This window comes from Pelmatolapia mariae, linkage group LG16_19, assembly GCF_036321145.2.
Source record: "Pelmatolapia mariae isolate MD_Pm_ZW linkage group LG16_19, Pm_UMD_F_2, whole genome shotgun sequence".
Lineage (NCBI taxonomy): Eukaryota > Metazoa > Chordata > Actinopteri > Cichliformes > Cichlidae > Pelmatolapia > Pelmatolapia mariae.
The window spans coordinates 41709306-41730000 of NC_086241.1; the positions used below are offsets into that span (position 1 = coordinate 41709306).

The 20695-nt window shown below is 41.4% G+C and overlaps 2 protein-coding genes across 5 annotated transcripts in view; one reads left to right on the forward strand and one right to left on the reverse strand.

The window, feature by feature from the left end:
* The window catches only part of hectd1 (HECT domain containing 1), a 44530-nt gene extending 24649 nt beyond the window's left edge, over nt 1–19881 (forward strand). Inside the window, exons 23-44 of the mRNA XM_063496914.1 lie at nt 873–983; nt 1068–1234; nt 1485–1661; nt 4752–5756; nt 8311–8532; nt 9243–9376; nt 9516–9672; nt 10437–10507; nt 10954–11105; nt 11186–11240; nt 11331–11559; nt 13380–13462; nt 13787–13914; nt 14378–14579; nt 14708–14845; nt 15394–15878; nt 16445–16603; nt 17602–17680; nt 17781–17874; nt 18429–18579; nt 18791–18935; nt 19016–19881. Of these exons, the coding sequence (XP_063352984.1) occupies nt 873–983; nt 1068–1234; nt 1485–1661; nt 4752–5756; nt 8311–8532; nt 9243–9376; nt 9516–9672; nt 10437–10507; nt 10954–11105; nt 11186–11240; nt 11331–11559; nt 13380–13462; nt 13787–13914; nt 14378–14579; nt 14708–14845; nt 15394–15878; nt 16445–16603; nt 17602–17680; nt 17781–17874; nt 18429–18579; nt 18791–18935; nt 19016–19153 (4282 nt within the window). The 3' untranslated portion in view covers nt 19154–19881. The remainder of the gene's footprint in view (nt 1–872; nt 984–1067; nt 1235–1484; nt 1662–4751; nt 5757–8310; nt 8533–9242; nt 9377–9515; nt 9673–10436; nt 10508–10953; nt 11106–11185; nt 11241–11330; nt 11560–13379; nt 13463–13786; nt 13915–14377; nt 14580–14707; nt 14846–15393; nt 15879–16444; nt 16604–17601; nt 17681–17780; nt 17875–18428; nt 18580–18790; nt 18936–19015) is intronic.
* The window catches only part of ap4s1 (adaptor related protein complex 4 subunit sigma 1), a 22517-nt gene continuing 21270 nt past the window's right edge, over nt 19449–20695 (reverse strand). For all 4 annotated transcript variants that reach the window (XM_063496917.1, XM_063496918.1, XM_063496920.1 and 1 more), the window contains one exon: nt 19449–20695. This exon is cut by the window's right edge and continues 105 nt beyond it. In XM_063496917.1, coding sequence (XP_063352987.1) covers nt 20672–20695 — 24 coding nt within the window. In that variant the 3' untranslated portion in view covers nt 19449–20671.

Below are 20695 nucleotides of genomic sequence, written 5' to 3' on the forward strand. Positions count from 1 at the left end.
AACTATAATTTAATCTCAGCCAAACCGATTTACTCAGGAACAAATAAAATACTGAAAAAAGCCAAACAATAACATTTTTAAGTTATCTAAGTGACTTATATATCATGTTTAACCTGAATAGCGAAAGACGGCGGTGGGTTTGAAAACGATTTGCCGGCAGTCCGGTGTTCTCACCGGCTCTAGTGAGCCTTGAACTCCGGCTAGCTATCGAGCTAGTGGGTAACAGACGTCTCCGAAAACGTTGGAGCGCTTTTGAAAATATGTGGTGTCTTGATAAACTGAGCAGATATTTGAGGTTTACACAGCTACATTCTCGCCTGAAAATATGTTAAACGTTTATTTTGTGACCCAGAAAGAATAATAAGAGTAATATTAAAACTAACTAGCGGCTGCCATTGTTGGAAACTGAGCAGGGCCGCGCTATGAATTCTGGGACACAGCTTCTTCTTCTTCGGGGTTTAACGGCAGCTGGCATCCTTGTACATGCAGTGCTGCCATCTTCTGTTTCAGTCCGTTATTACACTCTTAAATCCTACTATTTATTCCTGTGTCTTTTGGGATCTTACAAAGCTTCAAACGACGCGTCGACTATTAAATTGGTCGTCGACGATTTTGATAGTCGACTAATCGTGGCAGCCCTAAACAGAATGACACAATGAGACATTATTGAATAGAATGGGCCTACCTCCTGAGAGATATTGGATGATAAATCTACACCCTAAAACATTCCATGCAATAAAACACTGAAACTGCAGGGGGAAAGAAACAAGTAGACTTTAAGACATTATGCATCCTATAACATACACAGATCCTGACAAATGGCAGATATGAAATTAGCATGTCTAATTTTTTAAATATTAATCCTCCTGCAGGGGTTATGGCCGCTCTGCGTTGAGGAACTGGGTCTTTCAGGTGTCCAAAGACGGTCAGAACTGGACGACTCTTTACACCCACGTAGATGACAGCAGCCTAAATGAACCCGGGTAGGACTTTTCTCTAAATTCATTTAAACTGCTGAATAACCAAAGTCCATAGATGGTTGAAATTTTATCTAACTGTTTTCACAGGTCGACAGCCACGTGGCCTCTGGACCCATCTAAAGAAGAGAAGCAGGGCTGGAGGCACATCAGAATTAAACAGATGGGAAAGAACGCCAGCGGCCAGACACACTATCTGTCACTATCTGGACTTGAGCTGTACGGCAATGTCACTGCAGTCTGTGAGGACCAGCTGGGTGAGAACTTTGCTTCAGTTGCAGTTTGCTTCTAGTGATTGACAACCAGAGGATTTTAGTTGTTGGTATCATTTTTGAAAATTATGTCAGTAGCTTAACATTTTATGAACCTTATCTTAAAGCCTTGCATTACTGCTCCTCCTCTATCAGGGTTTGATTTGTTTTCTTTTGCCTTTTTGGCTTTTTGTCTAAGTAACTGTCAAATTGGTGAAATGTGAGATTTTAATTTGGCTGCCTCTTTGTCCTGCAGGTAAAGCTGTGAAGGAGGCAGAAGCAAACCTTCGCCGCCAGCGCCGCCTGTTTCGTTCTCAGGTGATGAAGTACATCGTACCAGGGGCACGGGTTGTTCGGGGCATCGACTGGAAGTGGCGCGACCAGGATGGAAACCCACCTGGAGAGGGCACCGTTACTGGAGAGGCTCACAATGGTAAGCAAACACACAAGACCAGATGAAACAGAAAGTGATGAACAGAAAAAAAAACCCCAATGCATCATTTACCCAACAGCTGGTGGATCCCGGCTGGTTTAACTGCTGTAGTGCATTTTCCAAAATGTTTTGTTAACAGGAGTCCAGGGCCTGTACTATGAAGCGGGCTCAACCCGTTATTTCTCCTGTGCGTTCGCATGAAAGGGGTGGCGATAACGTCTGACCAGTCTAAAAGGGAGGTTTCATGGGTCGAGTGACACCTGATGAATACAGTTAGACACGCAGTGCTACTGTGAGCTATAAATTGCACAAAAAATGCCAGATGTAGCAAAATGATACATATTAAAACTCAAATATGCACTTAACTAATAACACTTAAAAAAAAAAATCAGAATGTTCAATAAACACTCCAGTTTCAAATAATTAGGATATTCTGGGAATTATTTCAGACATCAGGCTTTACAGGGTTATTGATTAGACAAGTATTCTTGATTTGTGTTCTGTGCTCTATGGCTGCAACTCCACCAGTGTAAGATGACTTAGAATTAGAATAAAGTACAACAAGATTTTACACATTTTCAAAATGGGTAAAACACTTAAACATACTTACGACATGCTGTAAAGGCATCAGTGAAAATCTGAGGACTTGATTGGTCAGTGGATAGTGACTTTATACATGTTGATCTCCACCTTTGTGGTGCAGAAAACCCAGGATTAACCCTGAAGATACCTGGATAAGATGAAATCCTGCTTTGTAGTACAGACCTCAGCCCTGTTGTTTCTGTCTTCAGGAACTAAAATCTAAACCCTGGCTTCAGCCTCCCCACCCAGGTCTTTGTACTGTGTAAAATATGTTTTAACACAGCAGGTTACTGAACAACTGTGTTTACACTTTTCTCCCTGCTCCCTTCTTCAGCTTGAGATGTCAGAAGGATGATGTGTCAGCGGTGTCTTTTTTTTTTTTTTTTCTTGTATTTAGCTTCATGTTCACAAGGCACATGTCACTGGTTTAATTGATCTCCACAGGGGACTGTGGTTACAGTAAAAGGTAAACAGCCAAGTGGAATCTGCATTTAGGAAGTGGTCTGTGGATAAATACCTTTCAGTTTAAATCTGTCTGTGATAGGCTGGTAGAATGAAGGGTTGAGTGTGAATTGTTGAATCTAGGATAATTGGATAGCTCCCTGATTGTGGCGACTTATCTAATTGGCTAAAGTAGGTGAAACTTACGCATGTACACATCATTAGTCAGTTTCCCTAACAAAAACTGACATGATGAAGCTGGCAAGTGAGTTATAACTTAATTAGTTTGTAATGTTTTTTGTAACTTTAAGCAACAACATTATATCCAGCTGAGTGTTTTTTGAAAGGGCCAGATGGGGAGGAATGGTTAGTGTTGGAGTGGATAGATTGTGGAATGTCTAGTCATACTGAAAGAAATGGGCCCTCTTCCTTCTGTAAGGTGTGGAATTTGTGAAAAATGACATAAAAATTTTAGAGATAATTTTGTTTCAGGATTTCTGGAGTCTTCCCTTTTGGCTTCAAAACCAGAAATTGCAATTCTACAATTTAACCTGGAGAGTCAGATAAGGGCAAACATCCTCTCCTCCTCCTCCTTCTCTTCTTCTCCTCTTCTTCTTCTCCTCTTCCTTTCTCTTCCTATCCCATTTGTGCTTCTCACGTTTATTTTTTACCCAGATCTGATGCCATCTCAGTGAGCTGAACGAATGGATACACCACCAGCAGCTCCATTTTTTTTTTTCCATTTCTTTTTCTTTAAAAAAAAATCATTACAAGCCAAGACGACTGTCATTATTTGAGTTTAATTCCTTTCATCTTTGATGCTTTGCATTTGCCAGAAGTATTTTCTACTTTTGCTTTGTCATTTTCTATGATCATGTCCATATTCTTCTCTCTTGTTGCTCCACCTGCACCCAGAACCCCACATTAGAAATTTAAACAGACAACATCAATGAGTGTGCTGTTCTTTAAAATCAAATGAAATGGCACCCTTATAGGGAATTACATAATATTTTTGCAATGTTATTTTATGTTCTGTACATTTTGTTTGTACAATACACAAAGGAACAAATGGGTTCAATAGGTTTATATTGCGTGAACTCTACTCAAGAAACATCACTTAAATATTTAGTATATTTATCAGCATAAAGTAAAAAACAGTACAGCAAATATTCACTTATTATTATTATTATTATTTTTATTTATTTATTTATTTATTTATTTATTTATTTATTTATTTTTGTTAATGTTAATTATTTAAATTTTTTTAAGTTTTATTCATTTATTTTTGAGGAATGTAGTTAAAACTGTTCAATCTGTCTTTAAAAAACTTAAAAAAACCCAAAACTCTTGACCAAACCCAGAGCCAATGCTAGAGCTAGTGCTCTAAAGAGCCAGTGCATGGTTTGATTCAGTTTCCTGCCCATTATTCCTAGTTGTGACATGTAAATGATGACCCCGCAGAACCAAGGAAGCATACTGACAGAGCTTGGAGGAAATTTAACTGTTGTGGAGTGTAGCTCAGCAGATGCTTGACTCTCAACTCCTAAAACTGCAACAACAACAAAAAACAAAACAAACAAAACTGAAAACCATATGATGGCACATGTGCTTATCAGTGTTGATTTAAAAAGAATGGTATATTAATGAAAATCTGTTTATCTATAGTTATTGGTTAGTTAAAATAACATCCCTTCCTCTTTAAAAATTGGTTATTTGGACACATTGTTGGATCTAAGATGGTAATGTGGTAGTCAGTTAACAACTCTTTTTTATCAGGCAAAAGATGTTTTAACACCCACAAAACCCCCAAAACAAAACACTCAAGTATAGTAGTTTTCTCTCACTATACTATACTATATTTTCTCTCAGGCTAGTTAGTGCTTTGTTTCATTGTGACTCTAAAGCAATATTTCATGTAAAGTATTTGATCTGGCCCAGTGTGGAGCTGCTCTGACTGTAAGCTGCTTCTCTGCTGTCTACTTCTCTTACTGTCTCTCTTTCTCTGTCTCTCTCTCGGGTCTCTGACATCTATCCGTCCGTCTCCCTCCCATCTCTCTGTCCATCCAGGCTGGATTGATGTAACCTGGGATGCTGGCGGCTCTAACTCTTACCGTATGGGCGCTGAAGGGAAGTTTGACCTCAAGCTTGCTCCAGGGTACGACCCTGAGTCGGCTGCCACAGCGCCGTCACCCAAACCTGTCTCATCCACTGTTTCAGGCCCCGCCTCCACCACGGTGGGACCCTCTGTGACGCAGGCGGCGAGCGGCGGCGGTACCACCACCACCTCATCATCTTCCTCCTCCACATCGTCATCCTCGCTTCAGCAGTCATGGAGCAGTCTGGTTAAAAATAACTGTCCTGATAAGGGCGGGGCCTCATCGCTTGGGGGTGCCAGCTCCTCCAGCAGAAAGGGGAGCAGCAGCTCTGTCTGCAGTGTCGCCTCCTCCTCTGACATCAGCCTAAGTTCCTCCGCTGGTTTTCCAGGTGCAGGAGGTCTGCGACTGGAGAGAAGAACTGACGGGCTAGTGCTTGACCAAGGGACAGGGATAGGAGGAGTAATGGGAGGCGGGGTTGGCTCTGATGGACATCAGCAAGAGCCAATTGTCGTTCTGTCCTCTGCAGCAGAGGGCGGATCTGGTTCAGCATCCAGCTCAGGCACACTTACTGGTGATGCATCCACCACAGCAGATGAAACCAGAAACAAAGACTCATCCACAGCAATGGCCACCACTGACCCGGCAACAGCGATCTCCATGGGGCTAGTGAGCGTGAGCTCCCCTGATGTTAGCTCGGTGTCGGAGTCATCTAGCAAGGACACGCCTTCCCAGAGGCCTATGTGCTCGGTGGCTAATGCCCGGCTATCGGTCAGCTCCCTCTTGGCTGCCGGCGCTCCCATGAGCTCCAGTGCCAGCGTCCCTAATTTGTCATCTCGCGAGGCCAGCTTGATGGAGTCCTTCGTCCGCCGCGCACCCAACATGTCGCGCACCAATGCCACAAATAACATGAACCTGAGCCGCAGCAGCAGCGACAACAACACCAACACGCTGGGCAGAAACGTCATGAGTACTGCCAGTGAGTACAGCAGGATTACTGCACTAATACTACAATATTCTTACAACATACCATTAAAAGACTGGTATTACACCACAGTCCACTATCACGGAACATCACGGGTACTGCCAGCAAGTAAATAACTTGAGTATTACAATCTAATTATCTTTTGAGTTGGAGTTGGGGCGTATGGCAACATTGTTCAGCTGAATGATGATACATGGTGCATATAACTTATTAAATATTTGCCACAAAAGCAATATAAGAGTCGTCACAGGCACCGATTCTGAAATGCACTGATCAGTATAAAATGCAAAAAACAAACTCATGGGTAATACTTCAAAACTTTTTTTTTTTTTTTTTGTCTGGACCTTCTTCAATTTTTAGTAATCTTGGTAAAATAATTTTCCGTATTTCATTCTCATGTTTAAAATGTTAATCATTTCATTGTTTTAAAATTCAGGTCCACAGTTGGTGTGTTACCTAGAGTCGACGATAATAGAAACCACCACAGCAGTCAGCCCAACCACAGCCTACTGCTTTGAGAATAATCAGTGGCAGTACTTCTTCCATTAAAACGTTGCACAAAGTAGACCAGGAGTTGCCTGTGAAGGTTCTCAGTCATCCAGGTCATCGTAGTCTAAGGAGCTTGGAAAGAAAAGCGTCTGGACTTCTTTAAGTTGCTTGAAGACGTTTCACCTCTCATCTGAGAAACTTCTTCTCCAGACGCTTTTATTTCCAAGCTCCTTAGACTAGACCAGGAGTTTAAAAATCCTTTTCTCTCTCTCTCTCTCCTTTTTTTTAATTTTTATTTTTTTAAAGCATTTTTTTATTTTTTCCTTCTAGTTAAGTGCACTTTCCATGAGTGTGGCGTACGTGTTAATGTGTTAGTATGTCATTATCACAAATCAGCAAATTTATAGTAAAGCATGCAACTCTAGCATTTACTTAATCTATTGTCCATTGCTGGACCGGCACTGTGTAACCCACCGAGAGAAACCTTACAGTGCAAAAGGGTAGAAACATGTGATTTGACACATGCTGACATGTCTATGCTCTTTGTGCATTGCACCATAAACTTAGAAAGTGATCTAAACTATGTTATCTAATTTCTTTTGAAATATTAATATGCATTTTAAAACGTGACTATATAGCACACATTGAATATTAGTACTAGATCGGGGGTTGGCAACCTTACTGATGATGAGTGCCATCTAAAATTTCCTCAGAAGTCAGTGTGCCATATGATTGCATTAGCAATAAATTTAATAACAATCTATATTAACAGTTACACACTATATAGAACAACTTTATAGAATTATGTTTGTTCGCAGATGTTGGCAGCTATCAGCGAATAGTTATCAGCTATTTTGAAACCAAAAAAGACTTTTTATCCATAACAAGAACTAAATAACAGCAAATTAATTGTACAACAGAAAATGCAAATGCTATTTATGGTCTCCTCACAACAATGATAAGAAAAATAAACTGGGTCAATATGGCATGTTTGTTAATACAGAGACACACATGTTAATGTGATCTCTGGTCTCCCACTCAGAGACACAGGTCACCGAGTGTCCAGCATTCAGACGGCTACCTGAGGACACTCTTCGTGTGAGAAAGTTCACTATCAGTAACATCATAGCACCCACACAGCTGTATAGAAACTCCGTCATGCTAGCTAGTATGCAGTACGAGTTATTGTAACTGACTGTAAAAAGTCAGCACAACGAAAATAAACTACACCTAAACTTGGTTTATATCTGACCCAGATAGACTGCAGGTCATATCTTACCTGAAGTTCAGTTCACCTGACACTCGGACCGGTGGCTGCCTCGGGTCTCTCCTCCTCCTGTCTCCCCTTTCTCTCATCCACCTGCTGGCCTCTGTGGAAGCTCCGCCATAGCCACCACCAAACAACTGAGTTATTTTTACACATCGGCCAGCATCTGGCCAATCCACCACCTTTCACTGTTTATACCGTTACCAAACCCCCCCCCCCCCCCCCCCCCCCCCCCCCCAAAAAAAAAACCCATCGGCCCATAAAAACGAAAAATCACCCTATGGTTGTGCCATCAGTTAACCCTTGGCGTGCCAGCTGTGGCACGTGTGCCCAGGGTTGCCGACCCCTGTACTAGATGAATAATGGAGTGGATTAGAGTTTTACAGAGTAATAATGACACTTAGTAACAAATAAAGTTCCCAAACTGGGTCAGTGAGGCGGAGACCACAGGATGTGTGTTTAGAATTGCTTTTAAAATTAGGAACGGATGCACTATTTACTCAGAGGACACGATTCAGTAAGCTGAGTTTGCTCTTTGAATGGCTGTGTGAATATGCTTGTTCTCAGCTTCAAATATTATCTCGTAGTATTTTTAAGTCCAAAGTTACTCAGACCACATGTGGAGGATCGTTCCTCTGGATCACTGGGTAAACCGCATGAGCTGCCTCCAGCCAATCAGCTGTTTCCAGTTAGATGACTGGAGCATAACGAGCTTCACCTGCTGCTTTGTTTCTTTGGTTTCTGACAAACTAACCACCATTTGTTTGTTTTTGTGTGTGTGTTTGTTTGCAGCTTCTCCTCTCATGGGTGCTCAGAGCTTTCCTAACCTCACCACCACTGGCACCACCTCCACCGTTACCATGTCCACCTCCATAGTAACCAGCAGCAATAATGTAGCCACAGCCACCACGGGTTTGTCGGTGGGCCAGTTACTAAGCAACACCCTTACAACCAGCCTGACGTCTACATCCAGCGAGAGCGACACGGGCCAGGAGGCCGAGTTCTCTCTCTATGGTTGGTGACCACACTCTCACTCACTTACTGAGCCTGCTTCAGCTAACTTGTGCTGCCTATTGTCTCTCATATAAGTCAGCACACTGGTTACCTGAACTGTGTAAAAGTTAGCAGATAGGAGCATAGAGCTTAGCCTTAATTTTATTTGTAAATATAACAGAAAAGAAAAACATAGAAATCATTTTCAGCTTGATGGTGAAAATCCCCTTGAAAATCTTAACAACTGGCATCTTGGAGACAGGTTGTTTCGCTCTCATCCTGTGATGCCCTTACAATGCATATCTTGACGCAAATCTTTAAACCAAGTAGTTTTGCTTTTAAACATAATCATATATTTAAGCAAAGTTATTAAAGGCAAACGGTGACACTAACACTTGTTCCCAGGTTCACGATCACGTTACTACCTCCCTGCTTGTGTGTGTACATGCTCTTTAGAACAAGTCATAACACCAGTTACATCTTTATAATAGAAAACGTGCAGAGATCATTAAAACACATAAACATTGATCATTTAAGACTGTCTTTGCATGTCTTTGTATTATATGTATAGTAACTGGTTGGATTTGAATAAACCGGACCAGAATTAACCAAACCTAAGCTCATGTTTCTAGAGTTTATCAACACGTGTGCCAAGCGCCATCTTCCCCTCTTTCCCTTATTCCCCGTTGTTTAACCGACTTCATGTCCATCTGCTCATTTTCTCCCTTTAGACTTTCTGGACAGCTGCCGTGCCAACACACTGTTGGCTGAGCTGGACGATGAGGAGGACCTCCCAGAGCCTGATGACGATGATGATGAGAACGAAGATGACAATCAGGAGGATCAAGAGTATGAGGAGGTCCTGGTACGCAAATGGATCTGGGCTTATTTTAAAGATTTGCGTTTTTTCCCCCTGATGATTCAAAGATGATCTCTCGCTGTAGCTGTGGATGTTTTGTACAAAAGCCCTTCAGAGGGGTGACTGTGTCACTGCTGTTCTGCAGGAAGAGGAGGAGTATGAGACCAAAGGAGGACGCAGGAGGACATGGGATGACGACTTTGTCCTAAAGAGGCAATTCTCTGCTCTGGTTCCTGCCTTTGACCCCCGACCAGGAAGAACCAATGTCCAGCAGACCACAGACCTGGAGATCCCTCCTCCAGGTAAAAAAAAAAAAAAAATGCAAAGGAGGAAGTGTTTGCTCATGACAGGACTTTCAGCTAGTTTTTGTAAATGCTGTTGTTGGCATTTATTTGTTCTTTTGTTAGTTGTCAAAGCTTTGATATCGTGGCAACATAACTGATCGGTGATAGTCCTGCAGCAATGCTAGTATGATTTTATTTAAACAACAATTAATATTAGAAAAATATTACTTCTAATGTCACATATCCTATTCTTCTGTGGTGTTTTAATGACACGGACTGGTGATCAGTTAAATTGCAGGTGCCTCCTGTTGTTTATCTGACCAACCACTGAACTAATAATTGCATTACAGGAAATTAGTATTAAGTTCATTTTTCATTTTGTTGAATAAAAGTTCTATGTTACGATGGACCCAGCTGATTTGTTTCCTCTGTTTCCTCAATGTAGCATATTCTGTTTAACACCTTGTTGATGTTAAAGGCTGAAACGGGTAGAGAAAGTAGCATTTATGGATATTAATGGAGTAGTATAAATAGAAGATATTTAACCAAAAATACAAGTCAGGAAATGAGGACTGAAAGAATCCTTGAGGCTATAGAACTTATACAGAAATTTTGACTACTGGTGTAGAAATCTTTTTCAGAGTTCAGTTGTTTATTTGAGATCTTAGTTATGCTGAAATCATCATTCATTCAAAGAAAAAAAAACTCTTTTAAGAAAGGTCTGCAGTGTAATGTTCCATCCATGATTTTAAAAAGGGGTTTCTCTGTCTCCCTTGGTCCAGGGACTCCTCGATCCGAGGTTCAGGAGGAGGTGGAGTGTGCTCCCTCTCCTCACCTCGCTCTCACCCTTAAGGTAAGATAAATTACTTGGTGCTCAAATGAAATGTTTTTTTTCCCCTTAAAATAATTATTTCAGTTTAATCAGCAGAAGACTTTGAGTATATTTTGTAGGATACAGTCAGTTCCTTTCCCAGCTGTCATTGGTGATTCATCCACAGAATACTCTTCCTTTTGCCCAGTCTATCAGTCTGTCTGTGCGATCACAGGATGGTCACAATGTTTAAGCACGTTTATATCCTCAGATTTTTGCAGTGCTGTGCAAAAATTGCCATGGTAGCTGATTTAACAAACAAACAACAAACAAACAAAAAATACCCTCATGTTGCATTTAAAATGAAAGTTAATTGGTACCAAAATAATTTTAGGAACATATTCACTTTTATATCATTTATCCTTTTCCTTTATTGCGTGTATATTTTTGGAAAAGAGTTGTTGTATCTGTCCTGTCTGTGTGTTCAGGTGGCTGGGCTGGGTACAACCCGGGAGGTGGAGCTTCCTCTTACCAACTACAAGTCCACCATCTTCTTCTATGTCCAGCGGCTGCTGCAGCTCTCCTGCAACGGAGCTGTCAAGACTGATAAACTAAGGCGCATCTGGGAGCCCACGTACACGTAAGAGAGGAGACATCTGATGCAAACTTTACTGCATTTGACAGGTCTTGGACAATTTTTGACTTCTGTTTTTAATGCAGGATAATGTACAGAGAGCTGAAAGACTCTGATAAAGAGAAGGAGAGTGGAAAGATGGTGAGTCTATCCAAGTTTTCTCTTTATGTCTGATGGATGTCTGGATGTCTGATGTCTTTTCATTGACCTCGGATCTGTTCCCCTTCACAGGAGTTTTGTGAACACAGCATTGGGGTCGGGGGCCGTTCTGGTGGCCTGAGCCCCAGTTCAGTTTCAGCCAATCAGAGCAGTGAGATTCTGGGCGGTGCCAGGGAGGTGGCGCAGGCGAAGGCAGGATGCAGCCAGAATGCCTGTGGAGTGGAGGATGTCCTGCAGCTACTGCGGATCCTCTACATCATCGGAGGAGACTCGGCTGCTAACACGCGCACGTTGCAGGAGGGTACGAAAACACTCAGTCGCACACTGGAACACACTGCATTTATGCTACTGGGTCTAATGTACATGCGCATTTTCCTTAAATCTGTAGCATCTTTGGGGACTTTTGGGACTGTAAAATATATGAAAACAAAACAGTTTATTCAACATTTACACTTTAACCACATTAATGATTATATGTAGTACCTGCATTTGGAATGAAATTGGGTAAATGAGAACGGAGCGTTGGACAATCCTTAGGCAAATGAGAATTTGTTGCTTTGCTCACTTTGATTTGGTAGTCAAACCAAAACACAAAGCAAAAAATGCTGGAGAAAAAAGCCGAATTAGAACTCAGTGGGAAATCCACATGCCAGCTAGTGGTGGCTAAGAACAACGTGGACAGTTAAGCTTAGCTTTAATTCAGCAGACAAAAGAGCTAACTAGCAGCAGTGATCTAGCCTGACTTGGCAGAGGACTTCTTAGAGAAGTGACGAACGTAAGAACTGATGGAAGACTGTGATGACAGAGGTGTATGGGTGCAGACAAGGCTGTACATATGTCATCACAGGTCATCAGGTGTGAATACGCTTCTTCGGCCAGGAAACGTGACGGTGTAAAATCCTCGTACTATGGGTATTGTACTATGTCTGTTCCACATGCATGGCAGAAAGCAAGTAATACAACACAGCGTGATCAGACATCAGCCACTATAATCTGTCAGCCCCTAAGTACAAACTTAGTGTGATATCCACTATCAAGTATTGTATCAATGTATGGTTAAAAGATGACTCAAGTGTTTTAAGTGGTGAGTAGAATTAGAAAAATGTTATTTAAATGACTGTAGAGTGCATGACACAATGAGAATATGTGACAGTATGTGACAACTTTATCCCAAAGAAAAACAAAAATCTTCATTAAAAAAAAAAAAAGTGTAACTGTGTTTTAGCTCTGACCTTTTCTTTAGCACAGTGCGTAAACATCAGAAAATACTGATTGCCAATAAATAAGTCAACAGAGCCAATGTTTGTCAATAATCAGCTATTAATGGTATCTGCTATTAATGGTGGTCAGCAGAGGCTACTGTGCATGATTCTCCATTGGCAATGCACTGGCTGTAGAGAGCTACAAACATCATGTCTGTTACCAGATCGAGGATATAAAGGATATAAAGCATATGGTACTGTGTGGGCCACTCTTACTTGTGCTCTTGTTGGTCGATCAACCAGCCATGGAGAAGAGTTGGTTAACATACAAAGAGTTCAGTTCAGTTCATTTTTATTTCAAACATGTGCCTTCAGAATCATTACAAAATATCATTCCATTCTTTTGTTTGAAAAGAAGTAGGTAGAAGTATACACTTATTAGTCCCTACTTGAAGTGAAAACCACTTGAAGTGAAAACCAATTGTTTAAAAACATGAAAAGTGTGTGCAACCACTCTCTGTACTTTCCATAATGTATTTTTCCACCCACATTATTTTATGTATTTATTTTTTCAAGTTTCAAGATGTGTGGTTTTTTTCTTCATGGTAAACTCTACTGTTGCTCCCTTCCCTATTCTGGTCGGCTAGTAAACCAGTGGTATTCAAGTTATGTGCTTTCAGGTTTTCAGAGGACTGGACGGGAGTATGTGTAGGTTTGCAGTCTGCAGTCTCCCCTTAATAAAATATCTTTAGAAAGGGGCAATACCATGGTACGATAAACTAGCTTCAAGGAAAAGGTTAAAATAGTTGCTTATGTTGAAATGTTTGCATGGTTGTATTTGTTAAAAATGGGGACTTAACTTGGAGCTTTGAGGGGGGAATAGAGCTCTCATTTCAAAATCTTGAAATTGTGTTTGCAGATATAGATGAGCTTCAGTTCAATGCATCTCCTGAAGATTTCACCAGCAAAAAAATCACTACAAAGATCCTGCAACAGATTGAGGTCAGTTTGTTCCATTTCTGTCATTTGTCTCGGTTTGAAAAACAATCTGAAAATTTCAAGACTTCCTTAAGACTTCTTGAAAGTCTCTAAAAAGTTGGCTTTTCAATATTGTCTAAAATCACAACTCCCTTTTCTCTTAACATAATGTGTTGTAGTGCACAACGTGCAACACCAGGTTTCAGTATAGTGATTAAAATGTGTAACCTGCTGAAACATCAGACAATTATGGTGAAAAAAACCCTTAAATGCAATACAAGCTCCAGTGAGTGCTATAGTTCACTAGGTAACGATGTCAGGTTTTAATTGAATGTTTTGGTTTCCCAGGAGCCTCTAGCCCTTGCAAGTGGAGCGCTGCCCGACTGGTGTGAACAACTCACCTCCAAGTGTCCTTTCCTCATCCCTTTTGAGACCCGACAGCTCTATTTTACCTGCACTGCTTTCGGAGCCTCCAGGTGAGTGTGATGCAGGAGTAAACAAGCATACCACGCATAACTTGAGGCATCTCAGCTCAGTTTTATTTGTATAGCTCCAGTCCATAGCAGTAGTTCCCTCAAGACACTTGATATTACAAGGGAGAGACCCTCACAACACAACTTAAAAATGTGCTCCTTTGTGCTTATAACAAATTTTTTTTAAAGTAAAATAATAAAATAAAATAAAATCGACAACAATTTATTTTGTTGTCGATTTAAATGTGACGCTTTGAAAACATAATTTTATGACTGACAGATTTAGCATTTTGGTCTTGAAAGACAGTAGCTAGAAAAGTTTTTTTTTTTTTTTTTTTTTCCTTTCTCTTTTTTTAAAGTCCCGTTATCGACATTTGAATTTGGCCTTTTTAAATTTTAACCTTGAAGACCACGTCCTGTTGGTGTACTTCCAACACTCTGGCCTCTGACCCCACTCTGTCTGCAGGGCAATTGTGTGGCTCCAGAACCGTCGAGAGGCAACCATGGAGCGTTCTCGGCCGTCCACCACAGTGCGGCGGGACGATCCTGGTGAGTTCAGGGTGGGTCGACTGAAACATGAACGAGTGAAAGTCCCCCGAGGAGAGACTATGATGGAATGGGCTGAGTCCGTCATGCACATCCATGCTGACCAAAAGTCTGTGCTAGAGGTGAGAGGCGGTCTGTTTTTAACAAATCACAAAAGAAAACCTTCTGTGTCTACTGCTAGATTTGCAACACGCATTACAATTATCGGTCCGTGGCATGCCAGGCTAAGTGTGTCTGTGTGTATTTCCAGGTGGAGTTTCAGGGTGAGGAGGGAACGGGTCTCGGTCCAACTCTGGAGTTTTATGCTCTGGTGGCTGCAGAGTTTCAGAAAACGTCACTGGGAATCTGGCTGTGTGATGATGACTTCCCTGACGATGAGTCACGACAGGTCAGTATTACCACGTTCACAAAGTGACAGGTTTAAAAGTAAAATTGGTGAAGAATCCCATTCTGTCATATTAGGAGACTTTAAAATGATTCAAGTTTCAAACAATGAGGTTAGTATGGCAAAATAATAATAGAAAAGGGTTGTTATTGTTGCTGTTGTTGTTGTTGTTATTATTATTATTATTATTATTAGTAGTAGTAGTAGTAGTAGTAGTACCAGCAGCATTAGTGTTATATTTAAATGTTATAACGTCAGTGCTAGTCTGTCTTAGTAGCTGTGATCAAATTTGAAGGTGGCATTAAAAGCCAGTGGTCATTAAGGAAGGGAAAATAATTTAAGTTTAAAAATAGGGATAACTTTATCAAACAGTGACAGTGATGATGCTTTTTTATGTAAGAAGTGCCACAAAAAGTAAGTTTTAAAATTAAGGAGAAAACCCCGCAAAAGAGCCTTGATTCCTCTCTGCCACAGCAGGAATCATCAGTGCCTTAGCTCATTTTAAAGTAACAGGTGAGAATTAACAGATGTCCTTCTTATGTTTGTCTCAGGTGGACCTGGGTGGTGGACTGAAGCCTCCCGGTTACTATGTGCAGCGTTCCTGTGGTCTATTTCCAGCTCCGTTCCCTCAGGATAGCGAGGAACTGGAGCGAATCACCAAACTCTTCTACTTCCTGGGCATCTTCTTGGCCAAGTGCATTCAGGACAACCGGCTGGTCGACCTACCAATATCACAGCCCTTCTTTAAGCTGCTCTGCATGGGGGACATCAAGTCTAACATGAGCAAGCTGCTATACCAGTCTCGAAGCTCACCGCAGGGTAACGACCCTGAGCGGCCCCACTTGCAGCCCTTCTTGCTACTGTCTGAGGTGCAGTCTGAAGCATCGACTGAGGAAAGCCAGGAGACGTACTCAGTGGGCAGCTTTGATGAGGATTCCAAATCTGAGTTCATCATGGACCCACCAAAACCAAAACCTCCAGCTTGGTACCATGGTATCCTGACCTGGGACGACTTCCAGCTTATCAACCCACACAGGTCTCGAGACAGTTTTTAATGTCTAGCGTTCTCACAGGCAGCCTGAAAGCTCATGTTTTGCCCAAGCAGGTCACCCCCTAGCTCACTGCTGAACCTGAACACATCCTGTGACATGTAGTACTGCTGAAGTTAAGTTCTAAGAAAATCATGAAAAATAAGATGTGACTTTTGGTCATTTTGAAACTTCTTGAAATCTGAGCAGCCTTAATTTTAAAGCACTAACAACAGAAACTTGGAAAGTGTCTGCCAACACTAAAAGGCTTGTGTTATCATCTGCACAAGCTGATGTGGTTTAACAACATTTGGTTCAATTTTGTTAAAGTGAAGCATGACTGAAATTAACATGCAAAGTTAAGGAGGCAGAGCATAAAAAGAATATGTATTTTAAACTTGTGAAATTCTAGGATCTGTTCTGGTCTGCAGCAGAAACACAAATGGGGAGAGAGACGCACTAAACGAGTAGGAAATGATAAAGTCAGAGAGAAAGCAGGTCAACAATAGAATAACTACACTACAGCAGACTCATGATGCCCTTTTCCTCTCGCTGCTCTTCCTGCCTCCTCCAGGGCGAGTTTCCTGAAGGAAGTAAAGGATCTGGCAGTGAAGAGGAGGCAGATTCTGGCCAGTAAGAGTTTGTCTGAGGATGAGAAGAACACCAGGCTGCAGGACCTGATGCTGAAGAACCCGCTGGGCTCTGGACCTCCCCTCAGTGTCGAGGACCTCGGGTAAGAAAAGACGCATACAAAGGTGCTGAAGGTGTTACTCTTGTGGTAACGCGATCGGCATCTTTAGTGTTTGCTTAGAAGGGCTAGAGGTTAGTAAAGACCAAGACCAAGAGGACTGTGATAATAGCTGCTTTTTACTGTTACACCTATAGCTACATTGCAGGCACAGTCAGTCAAGTTCAGTAATGGAGGTTAGTGCTAGCAGCTGCCTGTGCCAACATACCTATGAGAGAAACATTTCTCCCACTGAAAACGCTAAGCCCAGATAAACAGAATCCACTTTTGGGAATGCCAGACTGTAAATATAGTTTTTAATGCTCTACATTTTTCAATTTAACATTGTGAGTCTAAGGGATTCACTTCCTTTTGGAGCCAGCCTTAAGTGGTACCTAGAAAAACTGCAGGTTTTGTTGTGTGTTGGCTTTGTTCATCAGCCTCAGAGGGTTCTCCTTGCCCTAATCACAGCATACACAGCACGCTGAAGTCAAACTGAAGCTATCCTTTACACAGAGCTAATAATAGCATTAGCAATTCATTTAAAAATCAAAAAAGACAAATGAAATGGCAAAGAAAGTGGTACATAGTTATTTGGGAAAAGATGAAGATGAGTGGTACCAGGAAAGGTTCAGCATTTGTTTGCTTAAAATAAACAACTGGACTGAAACAAAATGACATTCACTTAACAGCACTATTTTCTTACAATAATGTTTTCACCAGAAACTGAGATCTGAAAAATCTTGTTACATGTGAGACCACATGGGTTAGAATAAAGTTTTTGGGTACCGAGATTTAACTAGGCAATCTTTGCTGTGGTCAAAGACATCTGAGCAGATGAGCAGCTCAGTAAATAACATCTGTTCTAGTTCCAGCTGACAAGCACACATGTATTTGCAGTGAAAGGGTTTGTACAGCAAAAGCAGAAAGTTTAAGAGTTTTGACTTGTTTTCCCATATGACACGGACCAGATGTTTGACAGCCACGTGAACTTTTCTCTGCAGGTTAAACTTTCAGTTCTGTCCATCCTCCAAGGTTCATGGTTTCTCTGCAGTGGATCTCAAACCAAATGGAGACGATGAGGTAAAAATGCCTCAGAGCAAGCTTCTTATGTGGATGGAAATATCTTCACGTAAATTTGCACATTTTACATGAGTTGACTGAGTGTTTTCTGTGTGTATAGATGGTGTCCATGGAGAATGCAGAAGAGTACGTGGAGTTGATGTTTGACTTCTGTATGCACACTGGCATCCAGAAACAGATGGAGGCCTTCAGAGGTAAATGTGCAAAACTGGCACATTACTTCTCTACAGTGTCCTGTCAGTGTGGAGAAATCTGTTTCTCCCTCTTTGCTAGTTTTTAAGAAAAAAAACATCACAAAATAAAATGGTTTCCTGTTTAAATGAGGAAAGAGGTGGACAACATAAAGCAAGAAATTAGTGCTCTGTGTTCACAGGCAGTTTTTTTTAATGCTGGAAACGCCCTTGACGCAGGCTAATTGGACTTGGTCTTGGTAAAGTTTGCGCTTTACAGAGGCCAACAGGAGGAAATACTATTGGCAACAAAATGAAATTTTCAAAAATACACAGCTGCCAATCTATTCTCACACCTGTTTCTAACCTGAGCTCCTTACTTTTTTTTTTTTTAAAGATTGACTCTCATTTTAGACCCTTCTGTTCTCTTGACTCATTGTCACAATAGAATTGATTCCATTGCGACGAGAAACTTTTTTGGTTCCCTTTCCCTGGCAGTTTGGTAAATTTGTGATTATTTCTAAAATCGAGTGAATACTTGGATATCTAATATCATAAATGTTTCCTCTCCTCCTCAGAGGGTTTTAATCGAGTGTTTCCAATGGAGAAACTAAGCTCTTTTAGCCATAAGGAGGTGCAGATGATCCTCTGTGGCAACCAGTCCCCTTCCTGGACTGCTGACGACATCATCAACTACACAGAACCAAAGCTTGGTTACACCAGAGACAGGTATGACATGTTACATCAACACTAATGGAAACACCAAAAGTTGATTCTGTTCATCTGGACGTAGCGTCATCGTAGCGTTACGATGACGCTACGTCCAGATGAACAGAATCAACTTTTGGAGATTTACTTTCCTGGATGATTGAGAATGCTACAAGACTAATGGAAACACTGAGCCACGGCATCGTGTACTTAACCTCTCCTCCTCCTTCAGCCCTGGCTTCTTGCGGTTTGTGCGAGTCTTATGTGGAATGTCATCTGATGAGCGTAAAGCCTTCCTGCAGTTTACCACTGGCTGCTCCACCCTGCCACCCGGTGGTCTAGCCAACCTGCACCCCCGACTCACCATCGTCAGGAAGGTAAACTGGCTCTCTAAATGACTGAGTTTGTTAATATGGGTAGTTTTAGTCAGTAAGCTGACTGACCGTTGCCTTCGTAGGTGGATGCCACAGATTCCAGCTACCCATCTGTCAACACGTGTGTTCACTACCTGAAGCTGCCCGAGTACTCATCTGAGGACATCATGAGGGAGCGCCTGTTAGCCGCTACCATGGAGAAAGGCTTCCACCTCAACTGACCACCGCTGCCACACTGAGCATGCTTCTCAAGTCATCTGTCCGTCTCGCCTTGTGACTGACGGATCAGCCAGCCAATCCAAACCAGCTGACTGACTGACGGCCAGACCTCCTGCTACAGGAGGAGGAGGATTTATGTTGCAGAAACAAAATGAAAGAAACGCTGTCACGTCTTTCACACCTCTCTGACCGCCTCCTTCATCAGCAGCAGCATCATCTTCCTCACCATCCTGAGCTGCTGCTGCTGGTCTGTTCCTAGCTTTGATGCTGCAGGCTTGCGTGTGTGTGTGTGCGTGCGCGTGTGTGTGCTGATCTCCTCCTCCTGTCTGCTCTCAGTTTGGTGCCTGGTTTGACTCGTAGCTTCTGTTTTCACTTCCTCCTCCCTGAAATGTTCATGGATCCCCGCCTCCCCCCATTTATTGCTTTTTGTTTTTGTGTGTGTGCGACAGTTCTCTGGTTGTTACTGACCAGTTGTAAAGGTCAAAGGTCAGAGAGCCTTTGGTGTTTGTTTTACAATGAAGCTATAGAGACAAAAACACTGGCTGTGTGCAAGGCACATCTAAAGAGAAAGATTAAAAAAAAAAAGAAAGCTCTGCTATCCCTGTATTTTCTTTGTATATTATAAACATTTATTTAACTCAAGTTGCAGTTTGAGGTAAACAGATATTTTCAAATGTGTATGCTCCAAAAAAATAATCATTAAAACGTTTGCAAAGTATGAAGTAAAGAATGAGTCTTGTGGTCTGTGGGAGAATATGAATCTTTGATTATTTTTTTTTTTTTCATTTCGTTTGCACGTTTAAGTGTTTCAGTATTACAACCGCACTTCAACCAGCATGAGGCTGAAGCAGATTCATCATCTACAGCAGTCCAGTTGCTGAGAATCACCGCGTAGAGATGTAATTGATTTAGAGATTTATTTTGTAGCCTTTTTCTAAAAAATTTTTGCAAACTTATCATACAGATGTTGTTTCAGTATTTAGGATATTATATTTAAAAAAAATGAACTAGAGTTATAGAATTTTTTTTTTTTTGTTTTATTACATATTAGCTTCTTTAAAAAGGAATTTATTAATGTTTTAGGTTTATAAATATACAAAAAATACCACCAAATGTCTTTACATTTTGGTTTGTTACAGATATTTTACATGTGTGGCCAGCTCAGTCAAAACAATTCCTGTGGTCTGCCAATACCCCGAAAGGCAAATTTAAAAAAAAAAAAAAAAAGTAATTCATTCCCCGCTAAATTCACACAACCGGTTTTCTTCCTGAATAATTCAAACTGGCCAGCTTCAGAGGGGAGGCTTCCTTCTCTCAGCTGTGCAGCTCGAACATCTGGATACACTGTACAGATGTGTATTAATATACTGACCAGAGTACATGTGGGCACTGAGTTGTTTTTTGTTTTTTTTATTATTATTTTAACATCAGTACCTTTAAGCAGATTCTAAATTCAGACTGTAAGCTGCGGGCCAGTCCTGGGCCTGAAGAACAGTCCGTGACTTCCTTTCTTCTTTTTGTTAGCTGTCCACCATCTTGTCAAT